At 44.2% G+C, this 25261-nt stretch overlaps 1 protein-coding gene across 2 annotated transcripts in view; it reads left to right on the top strand.

Moving 5' to 3' along the window:
* The window catches only part of LOC121278171 (heme-binding protein 2-like), a 37372-nt gene extending 15619 nt beyond the window's left edge, over positions 1-21753 (top strand). The window contains exons 3-4 of one of the 2 annotated variants that reach the window (XM_041188321.1): positions 11230-11392; positions 19412-21753. In XM_041188321.1, the coding sequence (XP_041044255.1) occupies positions 11230-11392; positions 19412-19583 (335 nt within the window). In that variant the 3' untranslated portion in view covers positions 19584-21753. Of the gene's footprint in view, positions 1-11229; positions 11405-19411 lie in introns of both variants that reach the window. The other variant, XM_041188320.1, reaches the window with a different exon arrangement.
* The last annotated feature ends 3508 nt before the right edge of the window (positions 21754-25261 follow it).

Here is a 25261-nt window from a genome sequence, read left to right as displayed (position 1 = left end):
CTCCTCTCCATGTTGCAGGATCAGGTTGTAAAGGGCGCAGCAGATGACAACAATGTGTGTTACCCTCTGCGGGCTGTATTGCAGGGCTCCACCAGACAGGTCCAGTCAGCGGAACCTCATCTTCAGCATCCCGGTGGTCTGCTCCAGCAAGTTACGAGTTGCAGCATGAGCCTCATTATACCGTTGCTCTGCTGCAGTCTGAGGCAGCCACACGGGTGTCATCAGCCCCGGCCTCTGTGGGTAGCCCTTGTCCCCGAGGAGCCAATCCTGCAGCCTCTGGGGACCCTGGAAGACTCCAGGGATCTGTGACCGACTGAGAATGTAGGCGTTATGCACACTCCCTGGAAACCATGTCTGATAGTGGGCTGAGCGGGCCATCATGAACTGGTTTACCACTGTCATGAAACCAATTGCCTGCTCACGCCACTGATCAATCTGACTCCAGCGGGCACAGAAAATTCTGCCCATGGTGGGACGGGATTCCAAACTCACGTTCCTACTCCATCAGTGGCTGCTGAATTTTCTAGTATAATAAAGGCACAGCAACTTTACTGCATTAAGTTTTAGTTTCCAAGTTCAACTCTGCCTTTACACTCACCTTTATTTGGGTGTAAAACACTAGGCCTGGACCAACACTTCTCCATTTTAAACTGAACATGAAATTCTATCAAATGATCGCTGTCCCTAGAGGCTTCTTTACCATGAGGTAAATCCTGTGTCACTGCACATGAGCAGATTTTACCTGTGCCCTGGTTGCCTCTAGAATGTACTGCTCATAGTAATTGTCCCGAAAACTCTTGGTTCCAGGCTACATTTGCCAACCTGATGTTCCCAATATAAGTGTAGATTAAAGTCATCCATGGTTATTGCAGTATATTTCTTACACACCCCATTTATTTCTTCCTGTATGCTTTGTCCTACAGTATCATTACTGTGAGGAGGCCTATAAACTCCTCCCGCAAGTGACCTCTTGCCTTTACTATTTTTTACCTCTCCCCAAACTGATTCTACATCTTGCCTTTTCAAGCTAAGCTCTTCTCTCAGTATTGAACTATTGCCCTATTTAATTAACAGGGATACACCACCACCTTTTCTTAGCTTCCTCTCATTCCGATTTATAAAATGTGCTTAACCATTCAGGCCCCAGCCTTGGTCCTGTTTCAACCATGTTTCTGTAATGCCTATCAGGTCATATATATTTATCTCTAGTTGTGCGAACAATTCATCTCTTTTGATACAAATGCTGCATACATTCAGATGCAAGGCCTAAAACTCTGCTTTCCTTCCCATTTTCTGTTTCATCTGCTGGTGCACTCTTATGATTGTATTTTCTGTCCCTTCCTGCCACACTCTGGAACTCATTCCCCAAATTTCTGCCCTGCTCCATTGCATTGTTGTTTCCATTTACTTTACTGTATATCCTTACATATGATCCCTTCCCCTCACTATTCAGTTTAAAGCTCTCTCTCTACCACCTTAGTTATATGATTCACTAGGACACTGGCCCCAGCACGGTTCAAGTGTAGACCATCACAATGGTATGGCTCCTGCTGCCTGCATCCCATGAATTGAAACCCATTTGTCACACACCAATCTTTGAGCCATGTATTCATATCTCTAATTGCAATTACCCTACACCAATTTGCTTCTGGCTCAGGTAATAATCCAGAGATTGTTATCTTGATGTTCTGCCTTTTAATTTAGCCCCCAGCAGCTCATAATCCATGAGGAGGGAGGAGAGGGTGGCATAATGTTATTTTCTGGAATTACAGAGTCTCAGGGTAATGCTCTGGGGACTAGGATTCAAACCCCACCACAGCAGATGGTGAAATTTGAATTCAGAATGAATCTGGAATTTAAATTCTGACCATGACCAAGAAATCATTGTCGATTGTTGTAAAAACCCATCCAGTTCACTAATGTCCTTTAGGGAAGGAAATCTGCCATCTTTACCTGGTCTGGCCTACATGTGACTCCAGGCCCACAGCAATGTGGTTGACTCTTAAATGCCCTCAGAATAAGGACAATTAGGGATGGGCAATAAATGCTGGATTAGCCAGCGATGCCCTCATCCCACGAATGAGTATGAACAAAAATATAGAACCTCTTATCTATGTCATTGGATCACAACCACTGGATTCTCTCCCTCCCAGTGCAATTTCCTCTCCAGCCCAGAGCAGATAGCCTGAACCCTGGCACCAGACAGGCAACACAGCCGCCTGGATTCATGTTCTCAACTGCAGAGAACTGTATCTATCCCCCTGACGATACTGTCTCCTATCACTACCACATTCCTCTCTGCTCACCCACTTGAATGACATCCCTCACCATGGTGCCATGGTCAATCTGCTCATCCAACTTGCAGCTCTTCACCTCATCCACACAGGTAGCAAACACCTCCGCTGGGGAACTCCACTATGCACCTTCCTCCAGTCCGAAGAACAGGCTGTTTCTGTTTCCTGTCACTCAGCCAATTTTGTATCCATGTTGCTACTGCCCCTTAAATTCCATGAAGTAAATCTTTGCTCACAAGTCTGTTGGAAGTCCATGTACACCCACTTCAAAAGCATTAACCTCATCAACACTTTCTGTTACTTCATCAGTTAACTCAAGCAAGTTAGTTAAACACGTTTAGTGCTTAAGAGGTCTGGGCTGGTTTTCCTTCATTAACCCACGTTTGGCGAATTGGCCATTCATTTTGTCTCAAATTATTGTTTCTGGAAGTTTCCTCACCTCCGAGTTTAGCCTGTAGTTGTGCTCACCTTGATATTCTTTTTTGAATGATGGTATAACATTTGCAATTCTCCAGTCATCTGGCACCATCCCTGAGTCTAAGGTAGGCTGGATAATTATGGCCATTATGTCTGCAATTTCCTCCCTAACTCCCCTCTGTATCCTTGGGTGCATCTCATCTAGTCCTGTTGCCTGATCAACTTTAAATACAGACAATCAATTCAACACCTCCTCATTATCAATTTTAAAGCTTCCAAATGTCTGAATTACCTCCTCTTTCACCATGACCTGGTCAGAAACTTCTTCTTTGTTAAAGACAGATACAAACTATTCATATAGTATCTCAACCCTGCCCTCTACCTCCACGCATTCATTCTCTTTTTTGTCCCTAAATGGCTCCAATCCTCCTCTTACCGCTCTTTTACTATTTATATGCCTACAGAAGGCTTTTGGATTCACTTTTATGTTAGCTGCCAGCCTCATACTCTCCCTTTGCTTATTTCATTTGCTTTTTCAATTCCCCTCTGAACATTCTATATTCAGCCTGGTTCACAGCTGCATTACCAACCTGACATCTGTCATGTGCACACTTATTCTTTTTCAGCTTAATCTCTATCCATTTTATCATCCAAGGAGCTCGGGATTTGTTTGCTCTAACTTTCCCTTCTCTGGGAATATACCTTGATGGTGAGTGAATACTCTCTCCTTTAAAGGCAGCCTGTTGATCAATCGCCTGCTAACTTGTGACTCCAGTTTATCTGGGCCAGATCCATTTTTACCCCACCGAAGTTGGGCTTCCCCCTGTAAATATTCTGACTATGGATTGTTCTCTGTCCTTTTACATAATCAACCTAAACCCAATGATTACTATCCCATAAATGTTCCCCTTCTGATCCACTGGCCCCACCGCATTCCAAAGAACCAGATCTAGCATTTCCTCCTTTCTCTTTAGACTAGAAACTTACCACTGACAAAAATTCTCCTGAACACATTCTAGGAATTCTTGCCCCTCACTGTCCTTTCAACTCCTACTATCCCAGTCTATGTTCAGATAAAGATCCCTATTATAAATACTCTGTAATTCTGACATCTCTCTATAATCTCCTTGCAAAATCTACATCTTCCCCACTAGTTGGCAGTCTTAAGACTACATCAGACAATGTAATCACAAGACTTTTTCTTCCTTAGCTTTCGCCAGATAGATTCTGTCCTTGATCTGTCTGTGACACACTCCTATCCAGCTTTGCAATGTTCTGCTTAATCAATGCTGCCACCCCTCCCCCTTTCCCATCTTTCCCGAATACCTTGTATCCAGGAATATTTAATCCCCACTTCTGCCCTCCTTTGAGCCAGGTCTCCGTTATAGCCACAATGTCACGTTACCATGAGGCTATCTCTGGCTGCAACTCACCAATCTTATTAAGCACACTCCATAGGCTGAATTTTCTCCCCTTTTAGCGGGGGTGAAGTTGAAGGGCAGGTGTGTAGAGCTGAGCTTCCGATCAGTGTCCCTGTGTGTGTGTGGGGGGGGGGGAGGAGGTGGGGGGTGGGGGGGGTGAGGGGGGGTGAATCCCAAATTTGAGATTAAGCGCTTTGGCGCACGTGCATGAAAGAGCGCACTCATCTCCCTGAGGCTATGTGCAGCCTCAGGGAGATCAGTTGTAAATGGAAAAAAGATAAAAATAGAAAAATAAAATTTCCCTAACATGTCCCCTCATGTGATAATGTTACATGAGTTGGAACATGTCCATAATTTTTACAATTACTTTATTAATTTTTTTTAAAAAACCACCCATGGTTGAGGTTTCATATAATTTCTAGTTCCAGCTGGGGCTCCTGGCCTGCTCGCCAACCTTAAGGCTGGACGGGCAGGTCCATTTATTACTTAATTGACCCTGTCAATGGCCTCAGTTGGCCATTGACAGGTCAGCAGGTGCATAGCTGATTTTACAGTGTCCCCACCTTCCTGAAAATTTAAATGGAGAGCAATGTCATTGAGAGTTCTCCCCGACTTCACCACACGTCATTTTACACGTCAGTGAGCAGGCCCCGCCCCCACTTGCCGATGTGTAAAATCCTGCCCTATGTGTTCACATACATGCACAGTAACATTAATTTAGGGTGGTGCTGTTGTTGTCTGGCGCACTGACCTCTACCTCGCGGAGGCTGAGCGTCAACTCGCAGACACTTCCTCCTACCTCTCCCTGGACCATGACCCCACCACTGAACATCAAGCCATTGTTTCCAGGACTGTCACTGACCTCATCTCCTCTGGGGATCTCCCTCCCACAGCTTCCAACATGATAGTCGCCCCAACTCAGACGGCCCGCTTCTATCTCCTACCCAAAATCCACAAACAGAACTGCCCCGGTAGACCGATCGTCTCAGCTTGCTCCTGCCCCACAGAACTCATTTCTCATTATCTTGACTCCCTTCTCTCTCCCCTTGTCCAGTCCCTTCCCACCTACATCCGTGATTCCTCTGACACCTTACGTCACATCAACAATTTCCAGTTCCCTGGCCCCAACCGCTTCCTCTTCACCATGGACATCCAATCCCTCTACACCTCCATCCCCCACCAGGATGGTCTGAGGGCCCTTAGCTTCTTCCTCGAACAGAGGCCCGAATAATCCCCATCCACCACTACTCTCCTCCGTCTGGCTGAACTTGTTCTCACGCTGAACAATTTTTCCTTCAACTCCTCTCACTTCCTCCAAATAAAAGGTGTGGCTATGGGTACCCGCATGGGCCCCAGCTATGCCTGTCTCTTTATGGGGTATGTGGAACATTCCTTGTTGCAGTCCTACTCCGGCCCCCTTCCACAACTCTTTCTCCGGTACATCGATGATAACTTCGGTGCCGCTTCATGCTCTCGTCGGGACTTGGAAAAATTTATTAATTTTGCTTCCGATCTTCACCCCTCCATCATTTTCACGTGGTCCATCTCTGACACTTCCCTTCCCTTCCTTGACCTCTCTGTCTCAATCTCTGCTGATAGACTGTCCACCAATATCCATTACAAACCCACCAACTCCCACAGCTATCTCGACTACAGCTCCTCACACCCCACTTCCTGTAAGGACTCCATCCCATTCTCTCAGTTCCTTCGCCTCCGTCGCATCTGTTCCGTTGATGCTACCTTCAAAAACAGTTCTTCTGAAATGTCCTCCTTCTTCCTTAACCGAGGTTTTCCACCCACGGTCGTTGACAGGGCCCTCAACCGTGTCCGGCCCATCTCCCGCGCATCCGCCCTCATGCCTTCTCCTCCCTCCCAGAAACATGATAGGGTCCCCCTTGTCCTCACTTATCACCCCACCAGCCTCTGCGTTCAAAGGATCATCCTCCGCCATTTCCGCCAACTCCAGCGTGATGCCACCACCAAACACATCTTCCCTTGACCCCCGCTATCGGCATTCCGTAGGGATCGCTCCCTCCGGGACACCCTGGTCCACTCCTCCATCACCCCCTACTCCTCAACCCCCTCCTATGGCACCACCCCATGCCCACACAAAAGATGCAACACTTGCCCCTTCACTTCCTCCCTCCTCACCGTCCAAGGACGCAAACACTCCTTTCAAGTGAAAGAGCATTTCACTTGCATTTCCCCCAACTTAGTCTACTGCATTCGTTGCTCCCAATGTGGTCTCCTCTACATTGGAGAGACCAAACGTAAACTGGGCGACCGCTTTGCAGAACACCTGCGGTCTGTCTGCAAGAATGACCCAAACCTCCCTGTCGCTTGCCATTTTAACACTCCACCCTGCTCTCTTGCCCACATGTCTGTCCTTGGCTTGCTGCATTGTTCCAGTGAAGCCCAACGCAAACTGGAGGAACAACACCTCATCTTCCGACTAGGCACTTTACAGCCTTCCGGACTGAATATTGAATTCAACAACTTTAGGTCGTGAGCTCCCTCCCCCATCCCCACCCCCTTTCTGTTCCCCCCTTCCTTTTTTTTCCAATAAATTATAAAGATTTTCCTTTTCCCACCTATTTCCATTATTTAAAAAAAAAAACACCCCCACTAGAGCTATACCTTGAGTGCCCTACCATCCATTCTTAATTAGCACATTCGTTTAGATAATATCACCAACTTTAACTTTAACACCTATGTGTTCTTCTGTACCATTGTTGTTGACATCTTTTGATGATCTGCTTCTATCACTGCTTGTTTGTCCCTACAACCACACCCCCCCTCCACCTCTCTCTCTCTCTCTCTGTCTCTGCCCCCGACACACAGACCTTAAACCAGCTTATATTTCAACTCTTTCTTGGACTCGAACTCAAGTTCTGTCGAAGGGTCATGAGGACTCGAAACGTCAACTCTTTTCTTCTCCGTCGATGCTACCAGACCTGCTGAGTTTTTCCAGGTAATTCTGTTTTTGTTTTTGTTTTGGATTTCCAGCATCCGCAGTTTTTTTGTTTTTATAACATTAATTTAGACATTGTTACTCTCCCACTTACCCTGAACCCACCTTGTATATCTTAAAATGGAACACCAGTAAAACAAGGAAATAAGAATACTGGTCAAAACTGTTTTTATCTTCTGGGAAGTCATTAGCACCACCATTGGCTCAGCTGTAGAGGGACACATGAAGAAGACTGGATGAGCAATAGTAATAGAAAATTCAATAGTTAGGCGACAGATTGTTTTTTTCTGTGACTGCAGAGGTGAATTTGGATGGTATATTACCTCCATGGTGCCCAGGGTCAAAGATGTCATGGACCAGCTGCTGAGTACACTGCTGGGGAAGAGTGAAGAGCCAGCAGTCTGGCCCATAGCAGTACCAACGGCACAGGCAGAATGAGGAATGTGATCCTGCAGTCAGGATTTAGGGAGCCAGGTAGGAAGATAGCATCCTGGAGTTCCTACGTAGCACAGAATGTGCATTTAAGATGTCTGAGCTGCTCTGCCATTCCTCAATCTATTGGGTAAGAAAACTTACTACCACTAATGCAGCTTATACTTAAAAAAATAAAGACTCAGCAGCTTCTCACTTCCTTTCTACTGATGCCATTGAAACACAGGGAAGGTGAACAAATGTTTTATTTAAACCTCGTTGCCTTTGTTATTTTTTTTTCAGTTTTTAATTTCCCAGCTGCTTAAACTATCTCCTTAACTTTGGAGATAGGGAAACAAGCTACAGCACTCACAAGCCAATCAATTCATAATTTCTAGTGGTGTGACATTTTGATTTATTTATTCTTTCGTATTTTATTTCAAACTCCAGCATGCCCAGGCCCACTCCTCCTGCCCAGACTCTCCTCGAGTAATGGAATGGAATATAAAAGTGGTGATGTTTCTCATGTAGCTTTACAGGGCATTGGTGAGACCACATCGAGGATACTGTGTACAGTTTTGGTCTCCTTTTTTAAGAAAGGACATATTTGCGTGAGAAGCAGTTCAGAGAAGGTTCACACGACTGATTCCTGGGCTGAGCAGATTACCTTATGAGGAAAGGATGGGCAGGTTGGGCCTGTATCCATTGAAGTTTAGAAGATGGAGGTGATTATATTGAAACATATAAGACCCAGAGGAGGCTGGACAGGGTGGATGTTGAGAGGATATTTCCCCTTGTTGGAGAGACCAGAACTGGGGGACACAGTTTAAAATTAATGGGTTTCCCATTTAAGAGAGAGATGAGAAGAATTTTGTTTTTTCTCAGAAGGTTGTGCGTCTGTCTAACCCACTTGCCCTGAGATGGGCAGAGGCAGGTCATTGAATATTTTTAAGGCAGAAATAGGTAAATTTGAGACCAACAAGGGAGTCAAAGGGTACAGGGGTAGGCAAGAATGTCAAGTTGAGACCACAATCAGATCAGCCATGATCTTACTGAATGGCAGAGCAGGCTCAAGGAACCAAATGACTTACTCCTGCTCCTAATTTGTATGTTTGCATGAAAGTGAGATCAGGCGATTGCTTTGCTAAACACGTCCCTTCAGTCTTCAAGCCTCTGGTCACCTGTCATTTTAATTCTCCACCTTGCTTCCATGTTGATCTTGTTGTCCACAGTCTCCTGCCATGTTCCAATGACTCTCATCAGAACCTCCGTCTCCATTTCCTTTCCTTTCTCTTTGCTGGTTTCCTTTTTTCTCTCTTGTTTTGCTCTTTTTGTTTTCAGGCGTTATCTGTTCAGATTCTGTCAATCACACCCCCTCCAGGCACATCTTTGTTCCTTTACAATAGGAAGGAGATCAAGGCCTTGGAGAGGGTGCAGAAGAGATTTACTAAAATGATAGGAGTGTGGATGGGCCTTAGTTACATGGAGAGACTGGAGAGGTCGGAGGTCATTTCATTAGAGCAGAGAAAGTTGCCAGGAGATTTGAGAGAGGTTTACAGAACCAAGATTGGATTTGACAGAGTAAATAAGGAGAAACTGTTTCCAGTGGCAGAGCAGTCGATAACTGGAGTGCATAAAATTAAGATGATTGGCAAAAGGATCAGGTGCAACATTTACTTAAACAATGAGTCACTGTGATATGGAGAGCACTGCTTGAATGCTGGCGAAGCAATTTCATTAGTAAAGTTCAAAAGACAATTCTTGAGATAATGGGAAACATTTTTGTGTGTCTATGGGAAAAGAGGAGGTCAGGGTGATTAGTGGGATATGTCCACCAAACAACACAGGAGCAGCCTGCCTGGAGGCTGTCTCATTCTGTGTGTCTATGATTCAATGTAACCACATCAGTGTTTTCCACATCTCAGCAAAGTCTCCCTGACTCACCAGTAGCAATATTTTGCCTCAGTTTTCGCAGTGGAGGACACTAGTACGACCCCATTAGGAACAGGTGGTGCAGAGAATATAGAGAAGGAGGAACTTAGAATAATCAACGTCACTAGGGAAAAAGTACTGAGCAAACTATTGGACTTAAAGGGTGACAAGTCCCCAGGACCTGATGGCCTACATCCTAGGGTCTTAAAGGAAGTGGCAGCAGAGATAGTATATTCATTGGCTATAACATTCCTAAATTCCCTGGATTCTGGAAAGGTTCCAGTGGATTGGAAAAATGCTAATATAACGCCCTTATTCAAAAAGGGCAGGAAGCAGAAAGTAGGATACTATAGATTACTATAGATTAGTTCGTTTAATGTCTGTCATTGGGAAATTGTTGGAATCTATTATTAAGGAAGTAGCAATGGGGTATTTGGAAAACCAAAATGCAATCCATCAGAGTCAGCGTGGTTTTATGAAGAATAAATCATGTTTGACTAATTTGCTAGATTTCTCTGACGATGTGACAGGCAAAGTGGATCATGGGGATCCTGTAGATGTAGGATATCGGGACTTCCAGAAGGCCTTTGATAAGGTGCCGCACAAAAGATTAATACACAAGATAAGATCACAATGAGATAGTGATAATATATTATCTTGGATTGGCTAACCAACAGAAAGCAGAGAGTCGGGATAAATGGGTCTTTTTCTGGATGGCAAGCTGTAACTAGTGGGGTGCCACAGGGTTCAGTCCTTGGGACCCAACTATTTACAACCTCTATTAATGACTTGGATTCAGGAATAGAAGATACTATAGCTAAATTTGCAGATGACACCAAAATAAGTGGGAAAGTAAGTTGCAATGAAGAAATAAGAAATTTACAAATGGAAATGGACAGGTTCAGTGAATGGGCCAAAATTTGGCAGATGGAGTTTCACGTGGATAAGTGTGAGATTATGAGGTTATCCATTTTGGTCAGGATAATAAAAAGGCAACTTATTATTTAAATGGGGAGAAACTTCAGAATGCTTCAGTGCAGAGGGATCTGGGTGTCCTCCTGCATGAATCACTGAAAGCTAGTTTGCAGGTACAGCAGGTAATAAGGAGGCAAATGGAATTTTGGCATTTATTGCTGAAGGAATAGCATATAAAAATAGGGAAGTGTTGTTACAACTGTACAAAGCATTGGTGAGACTGCACCTGAAGTACTGTGCACAGTTTTGGCCCCCTTACTTGAGGAAGGAAGTTGTTGTACTAGAGGCGGTTCAGAGGAGGTTCACTAGATTGATTCCAGAGATGCAGGCCTTGTCTTATGAGGAGAGATTGAGAAGTTTAGGCCGACACTTGCTAGAGTTTAGAAGGATGAGAGGAGATCTAATTGAGGTATATAAGATGCTAAAGGGGACAAACAAAGTAGACATACAGCAGATGTTTCCCCTTCTGGGGCATTCTAGAATGAAAGGCCATAGTTTTAGGCTAAGGGGTGGTAGATTTAAATCAGAGGTGAGGAAGAATTACTTTTCTCAAAGGGTCGTGAATCTATGGAATTCACTACCTCAGAGTGCAGTGGATGCCGGGGTGCTGAATAAATTTAAGGAGGAGATAGAAAGATTTTTAATTAGTAATGGGCTATGGGGAGATGTTGGGAAATTGGAGTTGAGGCCAAAATCAGATCAGCCATGATTGTAATGCATGGCAGGGCAGGCTCGAGGGGCTGAATTGCCTACTCCTGCTCCTGGTTCTTATTAGCAATGATGTAACATTGTGTTTCTTTGTCTACAGGTACAATTGTTCCCATCTCTGCACCTTGGGTAGTCTCTGGATCCATGGAAAATGGCACAATGGAACAGACATTCATTATATCTGTTTTGATAGTTGCTGAAGTCATCACTCCACCAGAACCAACAGATCAAACAGTTCAACTAGGGAGTCGACCTTCTGAATGGTACTATGTCAGGTGAATTTAGTTACTGATTTGTATTATGTTTGGTATTGCTTTAACTCAGCTCTTCTGTCAACATCACTCAACCTAGAATTGGACTGTGATAAATGGACTTATCAGGGTACATGGGAACATTGGTCAATATTAATTGTATAATGGAGTGATTCATATCTCACAATCTGCAGTTCCTGCTTCTGAGACACAGCGAGACCTCCCCATTCACATTAGTCAGGTTCATATGGATTTGGCTCCTGTTTTTCCGACATTCTCACATCCACCACATTGTTTATATTTGGAAGAACAAATTCACATCCTTGTTATATATAGATACAATAAGCATGGTGGGAGAGGAAGTACTGGAGGGACTGGCATTCTTGAAGGTAGATAAATCACCAGGGCTGGATGGATTGTATCCAGGCTGTTGAACGAAGACAGGGAAAAAATCACAGATGCTCTGAGGATCACTTTCCAATCCTCACTAGACACAGGCGAGCTCACAGAAGATTGTTGGCTTACGAATGTCGTATCATTTTTTAAAAAGGGTGTGAAGGATATGCCAGAAAATTATAGGCCAGTCAGTCTGACTTTGATGGTGGGCAAATTATTGGAGGCAACTCTGAGAGACAGGATAAACTGTCACTTAGAAAGGGGCAGATCGATCATGGATAGTCAGCATGGTTTTGTTAGGGAATATTGTGTCTTGCGAGCTTAATTGAATTTTTGAGGAAGCAACGAGGATTGATGAAAGTAGTGCAGTGGATATTGTCTGCATGGATTTTAGTGAGGCATTTGACAAGATCCCGCATGGCAGACTGTTCAGAAAAGTGAGATCCCATTGGATACAGGGGAAGGTGGCTGGTTGGATACTAAATTGGCTCAGTGACAGGAAACAAAGTGGTTTTCCACAGGACTCAGTGTTGGGACCTTGCTGTTTGTTGTATTTATTAATGATTTAGATGTAAATGCGGGAGGTATCATTGGGAAATTTGTAAATTACACAAAAATTGGCTGTGCATATGATAATGAAATGGACAGCTGTTGACTCCAAAACTATATCAATGGTTTCGTTGAGTGAGCGGAGAAATGGCAAATGGAATTCAATCCGGAAAAGTGTGAGGAAATGCATTTGGGGAGGGCAAAAGAAGCAAGGGAATATTCAATAAACGGGAAGTTATTGAGAGGGGTTGAGGAAGTGAGAGACTTTGGAGCGCATGTCCACAGGTCCTTGAAAGTGGTAGGACAGATAGACAAGGTGGTTAACTTTATCAGGCGAGCTATTTAATATAAAAGCAGGAATGCAATGATGTAACTTTATAAACTGCTGATGAGGCCACAGCTGGAATTCTGTGCACAGTTCTGGTCACCACATTACAGGAAGGACATAATTGCTCAGGAGAGAGTGCAGAGGGGATTTACAAGAATGTTGCCAGGGCTTCAAAATTGCAGCTAAGAGGAGAGATTGGATAGGCTCAGGTAGTTTTCCTCAGAACAGAGGAGGCTAATTGAGGTGTACAAAGTTATGTGGGGCCTAGAATGGGGAAACAGGAAAGACTTGATTCCCCTGGCTGAGGGGTCAATTAGCAGAGGACATAGATTTAAGGTGATTGGTAGGAGTATTAGAGGGGACATGTGGAAAAACTTTGGAATTCACTGCTTAAGTTGGTGGTTGAGGCTGAAAAGCTCAACTCTTTTAAATGATTCCTGGACCTGCATCTGAAGCACTGTAACCTGCAAGGCTACGGACTTATTGCTGGAAAGTGGGATTAAAATGAGCGGGTGGTTTTGTTTTCCTCTTTTTTGGCTGGCACACACATGATGGGCTGAATGGCCTGTTTCTTCACCATAACTTTTCTATGGGTCTATGGTTAATCAGTGCCTCAGCCAAAACCATTTCATTTCATCATTTCATTGAGATGTCTGATGTTCTATTCTAATTAGTTTAAATGTCTCTTTATCTGCTCTTTCTGTGCTTAGTCATAAATGGCACAGTTGCAATGCTACTGGCTTCCCTCCCATATACCCTGTGGAGGGGGCATTTTCCTCATATGTGTCTGGATGTTGAATGTCAGTGTGATTTGCTGATCTCAGAGAGGATCAAGCTGGGCCCAGTCCTTTCCTCACTCAACATTCACCAACTCACACTATCAGTGAGGGTCACTACACAGGACGATCTCCGATGTGGATATTGTCCTCCTGCTGCAATGAACGGTGATGCTATTTTGTCATCTGTAGAATTTGCACATTGCGCTTTCACAGTGAGCAGTTGTGATTGCAGAGATTGCTGTCTAGGAAAATTACGGCCTAGTTTTCACTCTGTTTAAATTATTGATAGAAAGTCAGACTTGGGGCCTGTGAATTCCCAACCAGTGACCCCTGTGAACAACAATTCACTCCAGGAATTCCCGATCACAGATTCTGTCCTCATAATTTAAACAATCAAAAAAAGTGGAAGTGTTCCCTTCAAAGAGCAGAAGCTGGGGTGGGAGGAATTTCTGAGATATCAGCTGGGTGTGGGTCATCCTTTACATGGGTTGGCAGTCTGTGGTAGAGTTGTAGGGAGAAGGAAATTCTGCAGGCAATTTGTGCACAGCAAGATCATACAAACATACAACTTAGGAGCAGGAGTAGGCCATCAGCCCCTGGAGCCTTCTCTGCCATTCACTAAGATCATGTCTGACCTGACTGCAGCCTCAATGTCACTTTCCTGCCTGCCCCTATACCTTTCACTCCCTTAATAGTCAAGAATCTATCTCCCTCCACCTTAAAACTATTGAATGACCCTCTTCTGCTCTCTGGGGAAGAGATTTCCACTGACTCAAGACCCTCTGAGAGAAAAAAGTTCACTTCATCTCCATTTTCAGTAGGCAAGATCTTATTTTTAAACTTAGCTCTCAGGTTCAGGTCTCTCCAACAAGGGGAAACATCCTCTCAGCATCCACTCTGTCAAGCCCCCTCAACATCTTTTATGTTTCAATAAGATCACCTCATTCTTCGAAACTCCAATTGGACCAACATGCCCTTCCTTTCCTCATAAGATAACTCATCCCAGGAATCATTAGAGTGAATCTTCTCTGAACTGCTTCTGAGTCAATTATGTCCTTTCCTAATTTAAGAGACCACAACTGTCCACACTACTCAAGATGTGGTCTCGCCAATGCACTGTAGAAATGTAGCAAAGGATCCCTCCTTCTATATTCCAATAACAATACCATTTCCCTTTCTAATCACTTGCTGTATCTGTATACTAGCTTCTTGTGATTCATCTACCAGGACACCCAGATCCCTCTGCACCTCAGAGTCCACAATCTCTCTCCATTTAAACAATCTGCTGCTTTCCCATTCTTCCTGCCAAAGTGGACAAGTACCAAAATGGGCAAAAGGAATTACATTCACTACTTTCCAATCTGATGGGACCCTTCCAGAATCCAGGGAATTTTGGAAAGTCAATACTAATGCATCTACTATCTCAGCAGTCGCTACTTCTAAGACTGTAGGATGAAGTCCATCAGGGCCTGGGGGCTGCCAGCCTTTACTCATAATAATTTTCTCAGTACTCTTTCTCTGGTGATTGTAATTGTTTTAAGTTGCTCCTCCCCGTTCATGTCTTGGTTCACAATTATCCCTGGAATATTATTATTTCCTCTCCAATGAAGTTGGATGCAAAATATCTGTTAAATTCACCTGCCATGTCCTTAATTTCCATTATTAATTCCACATTCACTCTATAGAGGACAAACATTCAGCTCAGTTATTCTAATACTTTAAAATAATTGTGAAAATGGTTATTATTCATTTTTATGCTACCAGCAAATTTTCTCTCATAATCTAATTTCTCTTTATTATTATTTTTATTATTATTCTCATTGTTCTTTTAGTCGTCCTTTGTTGTTTTTATACTCAGTCCAATTTTCTGATCTTCGTGGAATTCTATGCTCTTGCTTTCAATTTCATCCTACGTTAAACTTCTTTAGATAGCCATGAATTGTGTGTTCCTCCCCAAGAATCTTTCTTTCTCAATGGAATGTATCTTTGCTGAGTGTTATAAACTATCTGCCACTGCATCTCCACTGACCTATCCCTAAACCTATTTCCCTAGTTCACCTTAACCAGCTCTGCCATCATACCCTCATAATTGCCCTTATTTAAGTTTAAAGCATCAGACTTAGAGACGCTGGACCATAACTTCTGCTCTCCGAACCGTCAAACCCAGGAGATAGCCCAAAAGATGCACTGGGGCATCCCTCAGAAGTCCCCATGCAAGGATTGTATTCAAGTTCAAACTTCCCATTGGCAATTACCCTGCACTGGGAACCATCCGAAACTCCAATTTAATTCAGAGACTTTGGATGGTTCGAACTCTCTGAGCAGGATAGTAACTCAGGAAAAGTTAAAATAATTAAAAGCAAATCTAAATTCTGGCTAACTATCATACTAACAATCCCCTCCCCACGCAGAAACACCGAGGATCTGCCCTTCACACCCCACATACCTCAACTAGCCTGTGAATCACCTGATTGTCTCAAGCCTCTCGACTACTCCCTGACCACTTACCGTGGTCCCACCCATTGCCCTGACTGCACTCCAGACCCGCTGACCACACATCACTTCCCTGACTACACTCACTAACCCCCGAAAAAACTACAGCACACTGACTACACACTCTAAACCCCGACAAAACGGCAGCACACTGACTACACACTCTAAACCCCGACAAAACGGCAGCACACTGACTACACTCACTAACCCCCGACAAAACGGCAGCACACTGACTACACTCACTAACCCCGACAAAACGGCAGCACACTGACTACACTCTCTAACCCCCGACAAAACGGCAGCACACTGACTACACTCACTAACCCCCGACAAAACGGCAGCACACTGACTACACTCACTAACCCCGACAAAACGGCAGCACACTGACTACACTCTCTATCCCCGACAAAACGGCAGCACACTGACTACACTCACTAACCCCCGACAAAACGGCAGCACACTGACTACACACTCTATCCCGCGACAAAACGACAGCACACTGACTACACTCTCTAACCCCGACAAAACGGCAGCACACTGACAACACTCACTAACCCCCGACAAAACGGCAGCACAGTGACTACCCTCTCTAACCCCCGACAAAACGGCAGCACACTGACTACACTCTCTAACCCCGACAAAACGGCAGCACACTGACTACACTCACTAACCCCCGACAAAACGGCAGCACACTGACTAAACTCTCTAACCCCCGACAAAACGGCAGCACACTGACTACACTCACTAACCCCCGACAAAACGGCAGCACACTGAATACACTCACTAACCCCCGACAAAACGGCAGCACACTGACTACACTCTCTAATCCTGAAAAACGGCAGCACACTGACTACACTCACTAACCCCCGACAAAACGGCAGCACACTGAATACACTCACTAACCCCGACAAAACGGCAGCACACTGACTACACTCTCTAACCCTGAAAAACGGCAGCACACTGACTACACTCAATAACCCCCGACAAAACGGCAGCACACTGACTACACTCACTAACCCCCGACAAAACGGCAGCACACTGACTACACTCTCTAACATTGACAAAACAGCAGCACGCTGACTACAATCCCAACCCACCAACTGCCCCTCTAACAACCCACACCCAACCACCCTTCTGACCCCCCGACAACCCCCTACCATCCGCCTACTACTCTCCTAATCTCTCAACTGCTCTCTATCAATCCTTGATTAATCACCCAGCAACTGGTAGAACCCTCCCGATCCGATGACCAACCCCCACCCTCTGCAGATACCCTCCCATTCCTGTGCCAGCCCCCAGCTCACCATACAATCCCACCACCCCCACTGACCATCATGCCTCCTCCGATCCTACCCACTTACCTTGCACACTTACCTTCCCTCTGTCTTCTCAAAATGGCTGGGTCCAAAAGATCATAAGGTGTAGGAGCAGAAGGCCATTTGCCCCATCAAGCAGCCCTGCTATTCAATGAGATCATGGCTGATCTGATAATCCTCAACTCCACTTTGTGCTTTTTCCCCATAATCCTTGATTCCCTTACTGAATAAAAATCTGTCTATCTCAGCCTTGAATGTACTTTGCAGCCCAGCCTCTTCAGCTCATTAAACTTTAAACTTACCTGCTTTATAGCAGCTGGTGCCATAAAAAGGGGTCTGGCCTCCTCTCGAATGATTCTGCTGCCCTCGACTGAAGGCCTCGGCAACAGGCTGCACTGCACATTTCTCACCTGGCCCGAGGTGAAAGGTCGGGAGAGGAAGGTGCAGCTCCTGAGTAAGGTCGGTAAAAAGGAGCAGAGTGGCAATCCAATAGTCGTTGTCAATTCTCGGAAGCTCTGGCCCAAGTTCTCTGCCTCAAACTGAAAGCAAAATTCAATCATATTATGGTCACTGCTGCCTAGATGTGCCTTCACTGTTACGTTTCATTAAATAATTCTGTCTTCTGCCCATGACCAGATGTAGCATCATCTGCTCTCTGGTCGGCTGCGGAATGTGCTACTCGAAGATACTGTCCCAAAAACACTCTGAGCACATCTTGCCAACCTGATTCATCCAATTTATATGTAGATTAAAATTACCCATGGTTATCACTGTACCTTTGTCACAAGCCCCCATTATTCCTTTCTGATACCCGCTCCTGCTGTGTGGTTACTGTTATGGGGCCTATAAACCACTCCCATAAGTGACTTCCATCTGTGCCCAAATTGATTCTACATCTTGATCTTTAGAACTAAAGCCATCTCTCTCTAAAGTACTCATGCCAAACTCAATTAACAGAGCTACCTTTCCACGTTTTCCGAGCTCCTGTCCTCCTGAAATGTCACATCCCCTCAAATATTCACATCCCAGCCATTGTCATGGTGCAGCCATGTCTTTGCAATGGCTATCAGATCATACACATTTATTTATGTTTGGACTCTCAATCCATTCATTCTTTTGATTGTGAATGCTCCATGCAATTAAATACAGAGCCTTTAGTTCTATCCTTTTACTATTTCCACAACCTCCAATCTTACCTGCTGGCACACTTATAAGTTTATACCCTCTGTCCTTCCTGCCACACTCCGACTATCATTTCCCCTATTGCTTCCTTGCTCCCCTGGCTTGTCTTCTCTCATCACATCCTGTAATACTTGATTCCTTGCCCCCACTAATTATTTTAAGCTCCTAGCTGCCAACCTCGTTACTTGACTCACCAGAACACTGGTCGCAGCACAGTTCAGATTAAGACTGTCCCAGCAGTATAGCTCCCAATTTCCCTAATACTGGTTCCAGTGGCCATGAATCAAAATTTCTCCCACACCGCACTTTGATCCACCCATTTAAATCCCTAATCTGATTTGTCCTATGCAAATTTGCTCGTGGTTCAGGTAATAATCCAGGGAATATGACCTTAGACGTTCTGTTTTTTAATTTAACCCACAACTGCTCATACTCCCTAAGCAGAACCTCTTTCCTCATCCTACATATTTCATTGGTCCCCACATGGACCATGACAACTGGATTCTCCACCTCCCACTGCAAGTTCCTCTCCAGCCCTGATCAGATGTCACTAATCCTGGCACCAGGCAGGCAACCCAGCCTTCTGCACTCCTGCCCTCAGCTGCAGAAAACTGTGCCTATCTGCCTGACTATACTGTCCCCTACAAGTTATTCACCACAGGATTTCCAACCTCTGCCCTTCTCTTGTAGACACAGTATTCAGATGGCAAGTCCAGTTCTGTTTCTTGTCAACGGTAACCCACAGGAAGTTGATAGTAGGGGATTCAGTGATGGTAATGCCATTGAATGTCATTTCCCTGTATTAAATCCAATCTGCCACTTGTCTGTCCATTCGGCTATCTTACCTATTATGTTACTACAGCTGTGGATGAACTGAATGGTGGAGGGTCCTCAGTGGGCTGATTGTCCTGACAATGCATTTGGCTTCCATACGGGCTGTGTCAGGAGGAACAAAAATGAAAATTATATATTCTTAATTCTGTTGCAGGGCTTTTGACCAGAAAATTGATGGGCAACAATATGAAAAAGCTGTGACTGAATTCCGGCAGGACTTGGAACAAGACAATCAACACTTTGATCCGAGATTTATCATTTCTTTTTATAGCACACATGGGCTCATCCATATGGGTTTTAGAAAGATAGTAAATCCTCACGGGTAGGTTTTATTACCTCTATAGACATCAAACAGTGAGATGTGCTGAACTCTATTCTTAAACTGATTGAACCTTCCACTAATTACACATTGGGTTTATTCTGCAATACTGTGCAAAGTTCTGGTCTCCTTTCCTAAGGAAGGATATATTCACCTTAGAGGGAACACAATGACTGTTCATTGGACAGATTACATATTTGTGCTGGTATTGGGGTTTTGAACAATTCCACCAATGACACATTCAGCACTGAGACCCTGCTTAGAATATTGCCCTCTACTGACAGATAACTCTGAATCCCACACACACTGCTGCATTTACTCTTCATTCAAAATTATACATACACATTAGCATCAACAGTGAGCCTTTCTTTCCCATTTACATAAACTGGTCCCTTTAGTTGGTTTGTTCAGTGATTCCAAACAACGGCTCTTTCCAAGTGTCCAGCTCAATGTCTCCCCACACTATCCTGTGACAGACAGATTATGGTTCTCACCAGGGGCTGTACCTCCTTGTCTTTCCCAAAGTCAAATAAAACAGAGGCTCTTCAATCCTGCTCCACCATTCAGTAAGATCATGGCTGATCTTCTACCTCAATTCCACCTTCCCACACTATCCCTCGAGTGTGCAACCTGTCTAATAAACAGGCATTGCAGTCCCTTTAAGGAAAGTTCATCCAACCTTAGGTAAGGAGGCCAAAACTACAGGTGTGATGTCACCTATATAATTGAAGTAAAATTTATTTTCTCTTTACTCTCTTTGTAATAAAGGCTAAGATACCATTTGCTTTCCTAATTGCTTGTTGGAACTGCATATTACTTTCCTAGACTTCATGTGTAAAGACACCCAAGCCCCTCTGAATAACAACATTTTTCAGTCACTCACCCATGCAAAATATTCCACTTTTATTTCTTTCCTATATTTGGCTGTCTTCACACGTCCCAAAAATGAGATTCCATCTGCCACGTTCTTACCCATTCACTTAACCAACCAAATATGGAGAAACCACATGGTCTTCTACCCACACGTTAACCAGACATGAGGATCCAGCCCTGGCAGATCTGACTGTCCCTATCAGACGAGTCCTGACTGCTGTTGTTGCTTTTCTTATTGTTTATAATTAGGTTCCTCCTTCAATTCCAAATTAATTGGGACCCACTTCTCCAATGGGGGTTGGCTCCCTGCCTGCTGGAGATTGGGTCAGACCCGCCCGCATGACAGGCAAAATATTCAGCCCCTTGAGTTCATTTACAACATTCCAATTACCCCTGCTGAGAGTGATCTCCAACAATCTCCTTTACAATGCATAGAAGGGAGAGCCAGCAGAGCCGGCAACTTCAACCATGTTCCACAGATCAGTGAGTGCAACACTGGACACTAACATGAACATTCAATAAAGAGTGGACCAAAAAACACAATATTAGCTCTTCCACAATAAAGATATGTCCCAAACTCTTCTGTAACCATCAGTGTTTGCCCACTGTGAGCTATGCCAGGACATTGAGTTTTCTGATTAAATTAGCCTCAACAAATAACAATGATGGCGACATCAATTAAGAGAAACCAATGTAATGTGAAATACTTACAAGTGAAGTTTAAATTTGAAAAACACGTAGTCCATCTTTCTGCTCTCAATAAGTCTCCTGTTAGCAGCAATAGAGTTGGGCAGGAAAGTTGTGGTCATGATGAAGATCCTCCCTGTTTGTCCAGGAGACTCTTTTATAACCTGCCTGTACCTGCTGCATTGTCAGCTGACAACAGTATTCACCGCTGAAAAGCTTCCCCGCAGCATGATCACACACATCTCCCATGCACAACATTTTCATTAGAATCATGAGGAAATTGAAGTGGAAGATTTGACGACTCTGGTTTGAAGCAGCTTAAAACTGAGAAAGAATCCCAATCTAAAATTAGAATCCAGAGACTGAACATGGAATAAAGTTCAGATTCCCATCTCCCCACACCCACACTGGGAGCTCACATTCGGAACATTGACAGACTGAACCTGTGACAGAGAACATGATCTATTCAGATATTACCCCTGTTAACAGGTGACCCATTCACAGGCTTCTCACATGGAGTAAATTAGCCATTGTCTTCTTGCCTTTGTTTGTCTTTTATTTTTCAAACTGCTGGGAATGTATTCTCACTGTGAAATAAAGAGGGTGATGCATTTCAACTTTTGGTGTCACGTTAGATTCTTACTCAGAAATACGTCTGGGTTATTCATTTACTATTTTTGGGGAGATAGTGGGGTCGTGGTAATATCACTGAACTAGTAATAGAGAGACCCAGGTTAATGCTATGGGAGCACATGTTTAAATCTCACCATAACAGCTTCTGAACTTTAAATTCAGTTAATAAAATCTGGAATTGAAAGCTTTTAATAGTGACAAAAGCAAAATTCTGCAGATGCTTGTAATATAAACAGAAAATGCTGGAAAAAATCTGCAGGTCTGACAGCACCTGTTACCCCTTCTTTAAAGATCATATGGACTGGAAGCATTAACTCTGTTTCTCTCTCTGGTAGACCTGGTGAATTTTCCAGCGTTTTCTGTTTTTATTTCAGATTTCTAACATCCACAGTGTTTTGCTTTTATCTTAATGTTTAATTCAGTGCCACTTCTCTTCCAGGAATTCCTGCGTTGAAGAAGTCCTGCTCTCCTCTCAGTAATCGTGACTCTGAAACAAACATTGATTGTTGCGAAAACCCATCTGCTTCACTAATGCCATTACCTTGTTTGGTCTACATCTACAGCAATGTGATTGGCTCTTTACTGCCCTTTCAAATGGCTGAGCAAGCCTCTTAGATCAAGGGCAATTAGCGATGGGCAACAATATGTGAGCTGTGCCAGCAACTGTAGAGATAAGCCAGGGAACTACAGGCCAGTGAGTCTCATGTCAGTAGTACAGAAACTATTGGAGAAAATTCTGAAGGAGATAATCTATCTCCACTTGGAGAGGCAAGGTTTGATCAGGGATAGTCAGCATGGCTTTATCAGAGGGAGGTCATGCCTAATAAATTTGGTTGCATTTTTTGAGGAGGTGACCAGGTGTGTAGATGAGGGTAGTGTAGTTGATGTAGTTTATATGGATTTCAGCAAAGCCTTTGACAGGTCCCACATGGGAGATTTAGAATGCACATGGGATACAGGGTAATTTGATAAGGTGGATTCAAAATTGGCTTAGCTGTAGGAGACAGAGGGTGATGACATAAAGAAGCTTTTGTGACTGGAAGCCAGTGTCCAGTGGCGTACCACAGGGATCTGTGCTAGGTCCCCTGTTATTTGCCATTTATATAAACAACATAGATGACAATGTGGGGGGTATGATAAGTAAGCTTGCAGATGACACAATGATTGGCCTTGTGGTTAATAGTGAGATTGAGTGTCTTGGGCTGCAGGATGATATAGACGCGATGGTCAAATGGAAAGATAAGCGGCAGATGGAATTTAACCAGAAAAATGTGAGGTAATACACTTTGGAAGGAGTAACTTGACAAGGAAGTATTCAATGAATGGCATGACACTAGGAAGTTCTGAGGAACAAAGGGACACTGGCGTGTGTGTCCATAGATCTCTTAAGGTGGAGGGGCATGCTAGTGGGGTGGTGAAAAAGGCATATGGGACACTTTTATCAATTGAGGCATAGATTACAAAAGTAGGGAGGTCACGTTGGAGTTGTATAGAACCTTGGTGAGGCCACAGCTGGAGCACTGTGTGCAGTTCTGGTCGCCACATTATAGGAAGGATGGGATTGCACTGGAGGGGGTGCAGAGGAGATTCACCAGGATGTTGCCTGGGATGAAACATTTAAGTTATGTTTTTGTTGGAGCAGAGAAAACTGTGGGGGGACCTGATCGAGGTGGACAAGATTATGAGAAGATGGAGATGGTGGATATGGAGCAGCTGTTCCCTTTAGATGAAGGGCCACTCACAAGGGGTCATAAGTTAAAGGTGAGGACAGGATGTTTAGGGGGGATGTGAGGAGAAACTTCTTTACCCAGAGGGTGGTGACGGTTTGGAATGCGCTGCCTGGGAGGGTGGTGGAGGCGTGTTGCCTCACATCATTTAAAAAGTACCTGGATGAGCAACTGGCATGACATGACATTGAAAGCTATGGGCCAAATGCTGGTAAATGGGATTGGGTAGCTATGTGAGGTGTTTCTCACTTGTCGGTGCAGACTTGATGGGCCGAAGGGCCTCTTCTGCACGTTGAGCTTCAGTGACTCTGTGATTCTGTGAACACCCAAATCCCAAAAATGATTAAATAAAAATCTGAGATAAACTCTCCACACTTCAGTGAAATGATTCTGTCAAACTATTAAGGTGTAAGAGGAAAGAATGAGAAGGGATGAAGAGACAGGGACTAATTTCTTGAGAGATGTGACACTTGGTGAGTGAGCTCCATATTCTCCAGGTGACAGCTCACACCCCGTGCAGCCTGACACTTCAACCTGTCAAACTCCACTCTGAACAGGGTTTAAAACTCTCTCAATGGGATTTCACTGATATACTCCCAGGATAGACAGAGTCCAACACACAACAATTCATGGATCAATCATCGGCCGGGTGTTGTGAAATTCATCTCGCTTGGAAAATCTCGCAATCTGGACAGGTAAGGGAGGATTCTGGGGAGGGACCTGGTTAATCCAGGTCTCATTCCCCTTTCCTCACTTGTTCAAATTTCCACCCAAGTTTCCAGAATTCCTTCCCTCCACAATTTCCATTGCAGGGGTGACAGGAAGAGGTTGAACTGACGGGAGAATCTCATCAATTAGGATTTCTGTCAGTTCCACCTCCATTGTGTGAAAGCTGCTTCCACCTGTAGGAAACTGGGAGACTAGCATTCCAGTGCCTGATCCTGGCTGGAGTGAGACCTGCTTTCCATCTAAAGGACTCTTTCCCTGTTGCAAAAACAAAACATTTAAAATTAAGTGTTCTTATTTTTTTAAGGATCTTTGCTCCAGGGAAGAGGCCCCACTTACATAGCAGCAAGATAACACAGTGTTATCCCTCTAAACCCCACTCAGACAGACACACCAGTTAGTGAGGAAATCACAGCCACAGCCCCAATATATTCCAATCGTCCTGATCCTGGAATTCCAGGCAGGGGCAGCAGCATATCCATGGGGCAGCCGGATATCCTGCTCCATGATGATCCTTCCCAGGAAACAACCATTCAATTCAAGGATGACTCCCAAAGATTGGGAGCTGGGATTCTGACAATTGAGTCAGAAACAGGGTCAAAACTGGGTCAGGATGAATTGGATTATAATCCTAGCCCCTCTTTGGGCTGTTCCAGATCAGACACACTCCTCGGATGATCACTCTGACATCAGGTTAAGAGAATGAGGCCTCACAGATATTTAGAGCTGATCTAACTCTCCCTGAATGAAAGGAACCAGCAGCGAATATTGCTCTCCTCCAGATAGCCTTTTTAACAAGCTTAAACTCGATTATAACAGCCCAGATATTATTGAGGTTCAGACATCTCTCCTCAACAATATAACTCTCCAGTGAAGGCTGTACAGAGATGTGTTTCCAGGTTTGGATATAGAAGGTGATATGAGACAATATACTTTCTAAATTATATAAATGTTTATTCAGGAACCGAGCATGCAATTCATTTTTATGGTAAATCAATCATAACATTGACAGTTCGAGGAAAACTTAATATAATCTTGT

The sequence above is a fragment of the Carcharodon carcharias genome, chromosome 5, assembly GCF_017639515.1.
Source record: "Carcharodon carcharias isolate sCarCar2 chromosome 5, sCarCar2.pri, whole genome shotgun sequence".
In the NCBI taxonomy this organism is placed as follows: domain Eukaryota; kingdom Metazoa; phylum Chordata; class Chondrichthyes; order Lamniformes; family Lamnidae; genus Carcharodon; species Carcharodon carcharias.
The sequence above is the reverse complement of the archived record's forward strand: the minus strand, read 5'-3'. Positions and strand labels throughout refer to the sequence as shown.